The 13,187-nt window shown below is 40.3% G+C and overlaps 2 protein-coding genes across 4 annotated transcripts in view; one reads left to right on the forward strand and one right to left on the reverse strand.

The window, feature by feature from the left end:
- LCOR (ligand dependent nuclear receptor corepressor) overlaps positions 1–8,926 on the reverse strand; it is a 103,126-nt gene extending 94,200 nt beyond the window's left edge. Inside the window, exons 1-2 of one of the 3 annotated variants that reach the window (XM_012654524.1) lie at positions 8,132–8,268; positions 7,774–7,847 (exon numbers count right to left, since the gene is read on the reverse strand). The gene's annotated coding sequence lies outside the window, so the exon portion shown is untranslated. Of the gene's footprint in view, positions 1–7,773; positions 7,848–8,131; positions 8,269–8,808 lie in introns of those variants that run through there. The other 2 variants (XM_012654523.1, XM_012654525.1) reach the window with 2 other exon arrangements.
- LOC105818497 (transcription initiation factor TFIID subunit 4) lies at positions 8,815–9,404 on the forward strand. Its single transcript, XM_012654526.1, has one exon. It carries the CDS (start codon positions 8,820–8,822, stop codon positions 9,288–9,290), a length of 471 nt encoding a protein of 156 aa, XP_012509980.1. The 5' UTR covers positions 8,815–8,819; the 3' UTR covers positions 9,291–9,404.
- The last annotated feature ends 3,783 nt before the right edge of the window (positions 9,405–13,187 follow it).

Here is a 13,187-nt window from a genome sequence, read left to right on the forward strand (position 1 = left end):
TAATACAGTTGGGGATGAAACAAGAATGGGCATTAGCTGATGTAGCTGGGTGCTACTTTTCTACTTTTATGTATGTCTGAAGTCTTCCAAACTAAAAAATATCTTGCAAATCCCTTTCTAAGTGACATGTTTGGACAAGTTATAGTATTCCTTCTAGCTTTGATAAATAATGAATCTAAAAGATGGAAAGAAAGGTAAAAGAGACTTAGGGAAATATTCTGTGGGAGGTATAAAAGTAAATACCTACAAATGACCTAGAAAATATGCTTGCATTGACTAGAAGGAAGGGGAGTAACCAGGTAAGAGTCCACAAATACCCATGTATTGGGAACAATAAAAAACCTGCAAAAAACATGACAGAACCAAACAGAATGTGCTCATATCTTAATTTAACAAATTAAACAATTCCTTCTTCTATGCACACTGTATATACTTCAAAAATTTGTATAAACCAATCTTCTAAAAGTATTAGAGGAGTCTGTTACTTAAATCAGATACGAGTTCTGTTATAAAATGAAACATACTTCTTTGAGGTAAATTCACATTTTCACATGTGGGATTTTCTTTTACCAACAAAGATCCTTTTAGTTTTTCTTCCCCTTTATATTGTGATTTAGGAGAGGTAAAGCACACCTTTACTATCTGCAAACCTCTGAAGTCACCTAATAAGAAAAGTGTACACAATAACCATTTATTGATAATGAGAAAACAAAATTATTTAAATTTTAATAAAAATAAGCTAATCATGAGATCAAATAACAGTCGTGGACCAGCATTACCAAAAAGAGAAATGCTCATCATGCAACTGTTTTTCCAATAATAGTAATTCTGATGGAAAATAATACTGGTGTTCACAACATCTTCTAACCCAAAAAGTCTTGATATGTATAATCTTTAACAGAGGTTAAAAAAAGAAAAATAAAATCCTACCTAATTTCAGATAGCAATTAAAGTAAGTTAAATAAAAAGTTTGCTTCTAGAAGAGTTCGGGTCTGTGGGTTTTTTTTTTTTTTTTTTGCCTGTTTGTTTTTTTGTTTGCTCATTTTTTAAGACATAGTCTTGCTCTGTCACCCAGGCTTGATGTGGTGCTGGCATGATCATAGCTCACTGCAGCCTCCACCTCTTGTTCAAGCGATCCTCCTGCCTCAGCCTTCTGAGTAGCTAGGACTCCAGGTGCATACCACCATGCCCAGATAATTTAAAAAAATTTTTTCCTGTAGAGATGGAGTCTCACTATGTTGCTCAAGCTGGTCTTGACTCCTGGCCTAGAGCAATCCTCCTGCCTTGGTCTCTCAAAGTGCTGGGATTACAAGTGTAAGCCACCACACCCAGCCCAGTTCTGTGTTTTATTCTTACCTGAAAAGTTAAGTCAATATTTCAAATACTTCTAACATTAAAATATCATACAATTATCTCTGTGGATGAGAGGAAAGTATGGATGCTAAGGGAAACCTTGACTGTGTTAATAAGAATTATTACTAAATGTTTTCCAACTGACCAGTTGTTTTTTAATACCTACTTCTATCTTCCTACATTTCTAAATAAAGGCAAAGTAATGTATGTATAGGTTTTCTAAAAAGTATAAAATGTGTTATGCCAATATAAGAAAGACAGTGATAACATTACCAGGTTTTCTGATACTTTCTGCTTTCTATGTTGTTTTAATCTTTTTTACTTTTTAAAAATTTGTATAGGCTTTTCAAAGTGGAAATCTATGTCAACTTTTGAAGAGTTATTTTATTCACATAGGTTATTATGTGCATCAAAAATCTTGTGGAAAAAAAATCTTGTGAGATAACTTCATGTTTCTAAATAATATCCTTCAAACTTTGTAAAACAACTGTTACGGAATGAGGGAATGTTTTTTAATGATTCAGAAGTTATAAGAAATGCTGCTTTACTTCAAATGGTACAGTTATAATAGTTTTTAATACAATCATGGCACATGAGTAGAATTTCTTTTCTCTCTTTAGTATGAAATGTCTTAAGCATATTATTAATTTCTAGTTTCCCAATACCAAAATTTCAAATGTTAGTTTAAACCACTGGTTACAGCCATCATTTTTTTCTTTTAGCAATCCCTTTGACTTATTCTGCTCTTGCAATTTAAAAATGCGCATTACGCAAAACTGTATCCTTCTGTTACCCTGAATTATTAATATAAGCACATCATTATAATAAGAGCAATTACAACAAATACTGGTTTTACACATGTAAATTTACTGGCTTACATAATAATGAATCCAGAAAAAAACAATTAAGTGAAATACTAAAACAATTCACAACTTTCTTCAACAAAAGATAAAAATGTGAAACAAAAGGACAAAAACAAGACAAATCATCAGAAGCTGTCAATCATTATTACTATACCGCTTTCCTAACTTGCCTCTCATAATCCATTAAGCAAAGGATTCTCAAACTAATTCTGCCACCTACTCCATATGATACTCAATTTCATCCTTAAGACATCATTCCATCTGATACTCACCTGACCAAACTTAACCAATTCAAAAACTGGACAAAGAGTAACAACAAAATTCAAAACAACCCTTTAAAAACAATTAACTTTAATTTAGCACCAAAAAAAAAAAAAAATCATACAATAACTTGCCATAAACTTGTCATTTCTGGGTATTATAAAATGCAAACAAAAATGTAATCTTGAATTTCAAAAATACTGGTATTTGTATAGATTTCTGACTACCCAAATTCTTACTATTCAAATTCAGAAATGGAATAGATTCAGACAAAATGTTTGTGATAGGGCAACACAGAGTAAAGGTATCCCTCTCTATCCAATCCCCTGTTATTTACTATCCAAAACTCAGGCATAAAACAGAATCAAATAATGTGATATACCATATTATCTGAACTTAATATTCGACTCTTCACATAGAAAGGCAGAAATTTAGTAGATTTGGATAGCAAGGTATATCTGTGTCATCATACAACTCCAACAAATGACTAACAATTTTAATAATTCATAGCAAAGGAAGTTTAAGAAAGCTTTTATCGAGTAATTCTATTTCACTCCAATCACTTCATTATTATATTCTCTTCACAAGGTATACTGCAGCTTAGCTTTTGTTACAGTCTATCTGCTTATAGGTTGATCTGTAATTGTTCTCAAATGGGGGGTACGATGAGAAAAAATATTTGCAAAGCACATAATAATTAGGGTCTAGTATCCAGAATACATACAGAACTCTTACAACTCAACAAAAAGACAAATTACCCAATTAAAAAATGGGAAAGGGATGTAAATGGACATTTCTCAAAAAAAGATATACGAATGGCCAAAAAGCACATGAAAACATGCTCAACATCATTAGTCATTAGGAAAATGTAAATCAAAACTACAATAAAATACCACTTCATACCCACTAGAATAGCTATAATCAAAAACAACAAGAGACAATATAACAAGTGTTGGAGAGGATATGGAGAAATTGGAACCCTCCTACACTGCTGGTGGGAATGTAAAATACTGCAGCCGCTTTGGAAAACTTTTTTGTAGTTTCTCAAAAAGTCAAAATATAAAGTTATATGGCCAAGCAATTTCATCCTAGGCAGATACTGAAGAGAAGTAAAAACAAAGGTCCATACAAAACATGTACACAAATGTTCACAGCAGCATTATTCATAATAGCCAAAAAGTGGAAACAACCCAAATGTCCATGAAGTGATGAATGGATAAATGAAATGTGGTAGTCTGCAGTATTTAGCCATAAAAGGAATAAAGCACTGACACATGCTACAACATGGGTGAAACTTGAAAACACCATGCTAAGTCAAAGAAGCCAGATACAAAAAAGGCCACACATTGTATAATTCCATTTATATGCAATGTCCAGGACAGACAAATTCACACAAACAGAAAGCAGATTAGTGGCTGCAAGAGCTGGGTCCTAAGAATAATGGGGAAAGACTGCCTATGGATAAAGGGTTTCTTTTTTAGAAAATGAAAATGTTCTGGAATCAGATAGTGGTGATATATGTACAACCTTGTGATAAACTAAAAATCACTGAATTGATACGACATGTAAATTATATCTCAATAAAAAAGAGAAAAAAATTCAGAGTATCTACCACTGTACTTGGGATACTTCCTGCATACAAGAGATGGTTAATAAAATGAGTTAATAGTTTATACTGGAATTGTTCCCAAAGCAAGGTGCAAACGTATTGAATAATAAAAAGGGTTTTTAAATATTTGCAGATAGACTAAAAGATAATTTATACAGTAGTGATATTAAGTTTTTAATTTGAAACTACAAAAATTAACAGCTTTGTTTATTCGCATCTATCCAATACCACAAACTTGGATTCCACATAGCAGATAGACAGACATAAAGGAAAGAAGAAATCAAGAGAGAGATTCAGAGGCACATCAAAACAAATCAAGCCCCTTTCCTGAGGTTTCAGAGCCAGTTTGCAACCTGGGGAGAAAAACCAATTTCATTATTTAATATACACCTTTATTTGCCACACTTGACAGCAAATACTTTTTGACTCTTTACAAATACCAAATCCAATCTCTAAAGATGAAAATTTGCCAATACTAAGGGTATTCAAAGAATGAATATGCCACTGATTTTATGCAATTCCAAGAACAGGTTTTGTGCAATAGAATAAGGTATAACCTCCAAATGAGCTTATTTAAAAAAAGTACTTTTGTGGATGATAATATTGTCCCTGTCAAGGTGGTTTAAAAAAGAATCTGTGTCACTGTGGTAGAATTCCACGATGGAGTCCTTAAAGAAAGGAAACACCGGGGCTCCCCAGAGCTAAGTAGAGAAATGTGTTACAAACTGCAAGTTGCCTAATGGTCTCCACTTTTTCTCCTGCATTAGAAAATCCTACAACCTACCTTTGCAAACCTTGTCCCCCACACTAATCATGGGCTACACTTTAAACAGACAACTTTTTGTTGCCCTTTTCCACTTCTGTTCATTCTTTCTCATGAATGGAATCCCTTTTCCATATCAAAATGAAGCAAAAATCCACCACCTTCTTCATGAAGTCTTCTTCATCTCCAAAGAGATTCCTTTCACTTCACTTGTGCACTAGCACATGGCACACTTTATCTTAAACAATAACTGAATATATTATATTTTCTCTAAGGACTAATAGTTCCTGAAGGTTAGGGCGCCTTCCCCAATATTTCTGTTTGCACACAGTACCTGTTATAAGACAAATACTTAATAAATATTTAAATGAAGAAAACACTAACCTGCCTTTCCTCTCAAAAAACAGCATTAATACAACTAAGTAATTAGCCAAGTACTCAGAAACGGCAAGTTCCCAAAGACATCTAATAACCAATTCTATGTAAGAAATTCCAGGCCATTTTATGTAGCCCCATAAGGCTAAAAAAATGGCATTATTCAAATGCTTCCTAGAATTGCTCCAGCTACAAGCACATCTGAGGAAATTAGGGCAATTTGAAATAACTTTCTGTAAGTCCAAGAGACTCATTTGCTATCATTTTTTAGCCAAGCTAGAGCTAAGCTGAAATCAAAACTTTTTCCACACTGGGGAGAGCTTCTTGAATACAGCAAGGGCAAGGAGCAGCAGAGCAATAGGTTACATATCAGGCACAGAAAGAACCTAGATCTTCCTGGAATCTGGACTGATCATCCTAGTCCCAGAGGACCCCTTAATAATCACCTGGTAACCAAATACCCATCTTGAGCATAAGCACTGTCTGAACCCACTACTAACTCCAATTCAACTAAACCTAATCATGGAACCACCACCACCACCACCACCACCACCACCACCACAAAAGAAGGAAGAATTAGATTTTGGAAATGACTGAGAATCCATTTTTAATCCACAGGCTGCTGCAATAAATTAAATATCACTTAGAAACCAAACGACTCTAAAGTATTAAGATAATCTGTCAAGAGAATCAAATAGAAGGTAAACTGTTGGAGAACCAATCCCATTAAAATAAAAGGGGGACTTTTTACATCTGGTAGTAAACCACAGTTGACTTTTGGATTGTGTAACGATCATTGCCAGTCCTTTTAAATATAGAAAGTTAGTAAGGCTACAATTGATGTACTTAGAACTCTCCTCTTAAAGAACAAAATTACACATAATAAAAGAGAAAATATGAGGCCCAATTGATTTTAGCTGGGAGACTATCAATATATATTGCTGCTCAGAGTAAAATATCACTCTGCACTCTGGACTCTAAATAGCTCCTGAACTTTACCACCTTGAAAGTGGAAATTTGGAGTTAAAAGTATCTTTAAGAAAACTGATCACCAGATTCAAATACTCCTTCAAAAAAAATATCCAAATTTTGATATTCCACTGAGATGTTTACAGAAGGATTTTATCAGTCATAAATTAAAAAGCCAAAAAAAAAATACCTTGTCAAGCAGCAGTAACTAACCACTAATGCTAGCAGTGACTGATAAAAAAAGGTCCTGAGGCAGAAGGCAAGGATTCAAAGCAAACAAAATTAGAATAAGATAAACAACTCATTAAAATCATCTCAACTAAAGTAACATTAACAAGAAATCTACAGGGCTACATTCATCAATTTCAAAATCTTTGAAGGACTTAAAAAGCCCTAGTGAAAGAAACCAATCACTAAGTAAAAACAAACACAAGAACTAAAAATTCTTCAAAATAATCTCAGGATTTCATATTAACCCACCATTCTGAAAATGGATTAATTTCATGCTTCTCAAAACCTCCTATAGGTGCTCTCCTCTATGATGATTCCGAATAATACATAATTCAAAAAGTGCTTAAGCTGATGTAACATTTTAATGAATGTATGATAGGTTTCAGAGAATAAAATAACTAGAACCAGAGCAAAGGATAACTGATAACCAAAAGGCTGTTTGTTTCCTAGAGGGCAGAACTGGTCTTGGATTGGCAGGAGGGGGATTTTAAAATGCATTCACGAGACAAATTATACCAAAAAAAAAACTGATTCATGCCTTTATTATTTACACAAGCGTATGTTTGAAAATGTACTTTTAACCTTTGGACAACCAAAGTGATATCATACATCTTAAAGCATTGTTGGGTATGTTAATTTTGGTGTTACAGTCTAAGTCCTTAACAAAATTCACATTATACACTTCCATAATGAAACAGTGCAGAAATGGAAAGGTTTATATTCTCTAAGTAAAGATTACCTTATTTTTCACTTGTTTAAAGTTTCAGTTTTGTTTTTTAATCTATTATAGAAAACATCCCTTATGGGACATTGTAAAGGGCAAACCCTCCTGTCAAGCCAGAAGGCTCAAACACAAAGACACTGAGCTAACCAAGTGCTGTAATTCTTCCAAACTGAGCCTCTCCACACCCCCTCCACCCTTCCCCCCAACAGATATGTCTATTAAATCAGTGTCTGTTCTCCCCCTCGCACAACAAAGAGAACTTCTCACCGCATGAAATTGCCGCTGAATGGACACCAGAAAGCAGGATTTGCATAATTCCTTCCAATGAAACCCTGTCGGGAAGGAGGGGATAAGGGGCCCAAGCGAACGGATACAATCTCCTAGATTCTGCTGGGGAAGACCTGGTTCCCAAGAATATTCCCCTGGGGGAGAAGCTGGAATTCTGGGCCTCCCCGAGGACTGGGCGTGGGGGACAGAGGACGACAAGAGGGCATTTCCCCACACATCAGCAGCACCGAAGCAAAGATGGGGAAGTAACAATGCTGGAGGACAGGAGAGTCAGACATAGGATGGACTGGGACTAGAGGGCGGCGGGCGGAGCGGAGACACCACACGGGCCACTTACTTTTTGGAGGGGGGTTAAATATATGAGTTAAGCCCTTATGGTCCCGCCGGCCGCCGCACAGAGGGAAACGGGACCTTGGGAGAGAAAAACAGACAAAACACACAGTGTGAGAGGCGCAGCTCGGCCGCCTGGCCCCTCCCGGGGCGCCCCCGTCCACACTCCCTCCGGCCCGCAGGGAAAAAAGGCACCCGAGGGCGACCCAGGTCCGGGAGGCGGGGGGCGGACGAGGCATTCGGCGAGGCGGCGGCTCCGGCCAATCCCCGGGAGGCTACACGAGCGACCCCCGCCCGAGGTCCTCAGTCGGACCCGGTCCCACCCCCTCCTCCCCGCCGCGCACACACCGAACACAAATACGCACACACTGACCCGTGCGTCGAGGATTAACTCCCCGGCCGCCGCCGCCCGCAGAGGAAGTGCAGCCGCTGCCCCCCGCGGCCATGACACCCCACTTGGCTCGGTCAGGCGTACCCGGGGCCTGTGACAGCTCCGGCTCCCTCCGCCCCCATCTCCACCTCACGCCTCGCACACGCCCGAGCGCCGGGCGCCCGCCCGCCGCCCGCCGCGCGTGCACGCAGGGATGGGGGCGCGCCGCCGCACGTGGGGGAGGGGCGGCGGGGAGCAGGACGGTGGCGGCGAGCGCGGAGGTGGGGGCTGAGCACGCCCCCGCCCTCGCACCACCCCAGTCGGAGCGTAGCGCCGCGGGGCAAGTCTCCACAATAAGCCGGCGGCGGCGCCGGGCGGGGAGACAGAGGAGAGGAACGAGGGGGAGGAAGAGGGGCACGCACTCCCGCGGAGAGCCCGCCCCGGGGAGGCGCACGGAGAGGAGGGGCTGGCGCGCGCGCTCAGGGCGAGAGGGGAGGCCCGCCCCGAGGTCGTGCGCGCTCGCACTCCGGGGGGTGGGGGAGGGGGACGCCCGAGCCAAAGAGGGCGGGCGGGCCGGAGCGGCAATTGCCTCTGCCCCCGCTCCCTCCCCGGTCCGGGGCAGCCGGCGGAGAGGCGGCCCGAAGGCCAGCGGCGGCCGGGCGAGGGTCTCACCTACACAGTGAATGAGCTTGTGGCGCCACGAATCCAGTTCTTGCCGAAAGCCGCGTCTCTCAACGGAGCATTGCTGCCGCCTACACACCCTCGCCATCTTCTGCCGCCCGCCCGGCCCTGCCTCCGCCGCGGCCCCGCGCACGCCCAGCCGCGTCGCCCGGGGCCGCGCACGTACCCGGGGCCCGGGCGTCGAGCCTCCCGCTCGGGGCGGCGCGGGGGCAGGGGCGGCCTCACCTCGCGGTGGCCCCGGCGTGGCCCCGGGGCGGTCTGGGCCTGCGCGCCTGCCCCGCGCGCTTCATCTCGCCGCCAGCCGGGCCGCGGTCCCCGCCGTCCGCCGTCCCTTTCGCCGGCGCCTCAGGCTGCCCGAGACGGCGCCTTCCCACGGCCGGAGCTGGGCCCCGCCGGCCCGCGCCGCCCTCGCACTGTCCCCCAAGGCCATGGCTGCCCCTTCCCTCCCTGGGGCTTTTTGTTTTTTAAGTTAGCTCCATTTATCACTTCCAACCTGCCTATCGCCCGACACCAACTGTTGCAAGTTCCGTAGTAACTGCTTGTCTGAACTCGGTCGAAACTGCTCCTCCCAGGAGCCTGGTTAAGAAGCAGAAATAAGAATAAATGCCCAGGTGTCCGTGGAGGCTCTGAGCCCGAAGGTTTTCAAAGGTGAAATGGATACATGTTATTAAGTAATTGGGAGACTTAGCTAATGTTCGTAAACCCAGTAAAAAAATTGAAATCAAGCGTTTTAATTTGAAAAAAATTAAAAGGTTTCTACTAGCAAGGCTAATTATAAGCGAAATTCCCGAGGGATCTCAGAAAAGTGTGTTAAAGTCAAAATGGTATTTCAAAAGAAGGCTTAATTAAGAATACTTAAAGACTGTTGGAAATACCTTAGTTTCGGCTTTCAGGAAAGGACTGGAAGAGAAATATTTTCGATAAGGAAGAGAATTTCCAGGTGCCTCTTGGAATGATTAAATCACTTTGCATAGGGAAAAGAGATAGCTCTATACCAACAGGCCTAGTACCCTAGGATTCTGGCCTCTTCCCCACCTTTGGGGCTTAAGATTAAGAGCAAAAATGCATTCCTGCTTTAGATATTTAAATTTAAGTTTAATGATTTTATTTTAAGTACTGTGGTAGGTAAAGTCAAATACTTGACATCAAGGATGGTGTATTGACTTAGGTCTTTTCAAAGGTAATGGTTCTGGTTCTCTGAACCAGGCACTTGTGGAATGGCGGAACGACGTATTTATCCATAAACAGATGAACTGGGTAGGCCTCTCGGAGTGGTTTGAGATGTGCGAATACAAAGGCAACTTTGTCCCCCACCGCCCCAATCTTAAAACCAATGATCTTTCCACAATTCTCAGAAGTCCACAATATTTCATTGGCTTAAGAGTATTGTCAAATGAACAAGCTATTAAGTTAGGAAGTATTGAGTATCTCTGTACGTAATACTGTCCTGAGGGGTGAGGGGAGAGGACGACTACAAGATAAAAGATTGCTATGGGAAACCATCCTTTACATGTGGTGGCAGGACATCTTGCTTCACCAAACTGAAACTTCCCTTTTTCACCGCTAGGTGGTGGGTGTGAGTCTTCTGTAGCTTTTAACATAGTTTCTGTGGTGTTTGGAGAAAAGTATATTTCATAAAGTTTAAAATACATGAACAACATGTAACTCTAAAATGAGTTAATAGTGAATGTATTTTCCAACCACCCCACATAATTTTTTTAAAAAACAACCAAATCAAGGGTAATACTTCCTCAACATAATCTCTTAGTCTCAGGTAGATTCACAGACTTCTAGACGCTTCTAAATTGAGGTATGAATTCTCTAGTTCGAGGTATGGAATTGGAAGACAAGTAAGGTGACTTGACCAAGGTAACATAGCTGCTAGGTAGAGGGAAAGCAACAAAAGCCAGGAGATAAGTTTCCCAATTCCCAACCTAATGCTTTTTCTACTATTCCACTTTGAATCTCAATTTCTGCTTCACTTATTTTAAGTTGGGAGGCGACATATGGTTGGCTCCTCAAAAAGGCCTATTTGGAAGGAAGGATAAGGAGGGCAATAATAATAACTGTCATTCATGGAGTACCTGCTGTGTGGTTAGTATTGCAGCATTATTTCATTCCATGTGAATAACAATGCCATGAAGTGGGTATTATTTTACCACATTTTCCAAATTAGGGACTCCAGACTCAGAGGAGTTAAATACGTTTGTCCAAGGTCATATAACTACCAAATGGCAGGACTAGAATTTTAAGATCTCCCAGACTCTAGACCCCTCTAAATTGTCCTGCAAGTATTATAGAAGCAGTACTTTGCAAGCAGAGGATTCATTTAATTCCATGTGAGATCATCCATACACAGTTGAGCAGTTGAACAAACATTCTGAGTTCTTATCATATGTTTGGCAGTGTCCTAGGCACTGAGGACACACAGGTAGCTAAGTTACAATTTCTGGCCTCTGTTGTTTTTCCCTACCCTGGAAGAGGGCCTTAGCTGAAAACTCTTTTCCATTCTGGGAGAGGCAAGCAATATAACATGGCAATTTATGAGACTAGGATCTGAAGACATTGCTTGATTGGAATCCTGGCTCCATCTCTTAGTGGCTGTGTGGCCTTGATAAATTAACTTTTCTGGCCATCAATTTCCTCATGTGAGAAAGAGGATAATAATCGTCTACCAGATGGAGTTTGTGTGAAGGTGAAATGAAACAATGCACGTATGGTAGCTAGCACATCATTAATATAAAATGAGCATCAATTGTCATGATCAAGCCTTCCTAAGCTCCTGTTTGCCACATCTATAGGCTGACAGGAAGCCAAGGTGTGTGTGCAGTTTGGAGTCAATCTGAGAGTATGAGGGAATGACAGCAATGACCTTGACCCTTGAAAACAACATTCTCTGATCCATGTTCTATAGTCCTCATAATGAGCTCCAGATAATACAAAGAAATGGAGCACGGAAAAAAAATATCAGAAGGGGAATAGACTCTGTGAACCATGAAACTTGGTTAGTATTAGGCCAACTACTACCTTGTGTCTTGTTAGTTGGAGGTGGCATGCAATAGAGAAATGACCACCGATAAATGGGGGGATGAAATGAATTGGGGCCTTTTAAGAAAGAAAGCACATTCTGACAGGAGAAACTTTTTAAAAAGCAGTCAATTTCTAATGAATTCCAACAGATATTTTTTGAAGCTTTTTTCATAGATTATGTCATTTATTCTTCATAACGACCTAATCAGCCATCCCCGTTTTAGAGCACAGAGAGGTTAAGAAATTTTTCAAAGGTCAAACAAGTTACAGTAGATTTGGATTCAAACTCAGGCAATCTGGCTGCTGGGCTAGCTCTTTATCCATTGCACTATTTTGCTTCCAGTGCTGCCAGGGGAAATGGAACCTAGAGTCAGAAACAAAACTTAGCCAGATGGAAGGTAAGCCATGTCACTTGATCACGTGGCTTGGTCTTTTTGAGGAACTACTCATGTAGTGGCTCTTCTTATTAAAAGACTTTCAGAGTTCTTCTCTTCTCATTATGTCTGCCTTTGTGCCAATGGCCTAGAAAATTTTGTGACTTTATGTTATATGCATGAAATTTATTTTTCTTTTACAGTTTTATTGAGATATATTTCACATACCATAAAATTTGCCCATTTAAAGTATATACTTCAGGGGGTTTTAGTATATTCACAGAGTTGTGAAATCATCACCACACTTTTAGAACATTTTCATCACCCCAAAAAGAAACCCATTAGCAGTTGTTCACCATTCCCCCTCCCCTCCGCCACTGGCAACAACTAATCCATTTCTTTCTGTATGCATTTTCTTATTCTGGACATTTCACATAAATGGAATCATCATACAACATACAACATGTGGTCTTTCGTGATTGGCCACTTGCACTTAGCATACTGTTTTTATAAGGTTCATAAGGTTCTTCTATGTTGTAGCATGGATCAGTATTTACTTTTTATTGCCAAATAATATTTCATCATATAGATATACAATTGTTTATCCATTCCAGTTGATGTATATTTTTATTGTTTTCACTTTTTGGCAATTATGAATAATGTTGCCATAAATATTTGTGTACATGTTTTTATGTAGGCATATGTTTTCATGTTTATTTTGAATATGAATATGAATTTTTCATATTTATTTTGAAATAATTTCAAATAACAGAAAAGTTGTAAGAACTCTCATGTCCCCTTCACTCAGGTTCCTCAATTTTTAATATTTTACCACATCTGCTTTCACTCTCTGTTTGTGTATATTATATGGTTTTGTTGTTATCTTGGATCTCTTCGTGAACAATCTGATAGAAAGCTGCAGACTTAATACCCTAAATATCCAGTGTATGTCCACGATCCAGTGTT

The sequence above is a fragment of the Propithecus coquereli genome, unplaced genomic scaffold, assembly GCF_000956105.1.
Source record: "Propithecus coquereli isolate 6110/MARCELLA unplaced genomic scaffold, Pcoq_1.0 Scaffold440, whole genome shotgun sequence".
NCBI classification, from domain to species: domain Eukaryota; kingdom Metazoa; phylum Chordata; class Mammalia; order Primates; family Indriidae; genus Propithecus; species Propithecus coquereli.

Bases quoted from the DNA above. Each gene is read 5' to 3' on its own strand.
- LOC105818497 (XM_012654526.1), top strand. From the start codon at position 8,820: ATGAGCTTGTGGCGCCACGAATCCAGTTCTTGCCGAAAGCCGCGTCTC.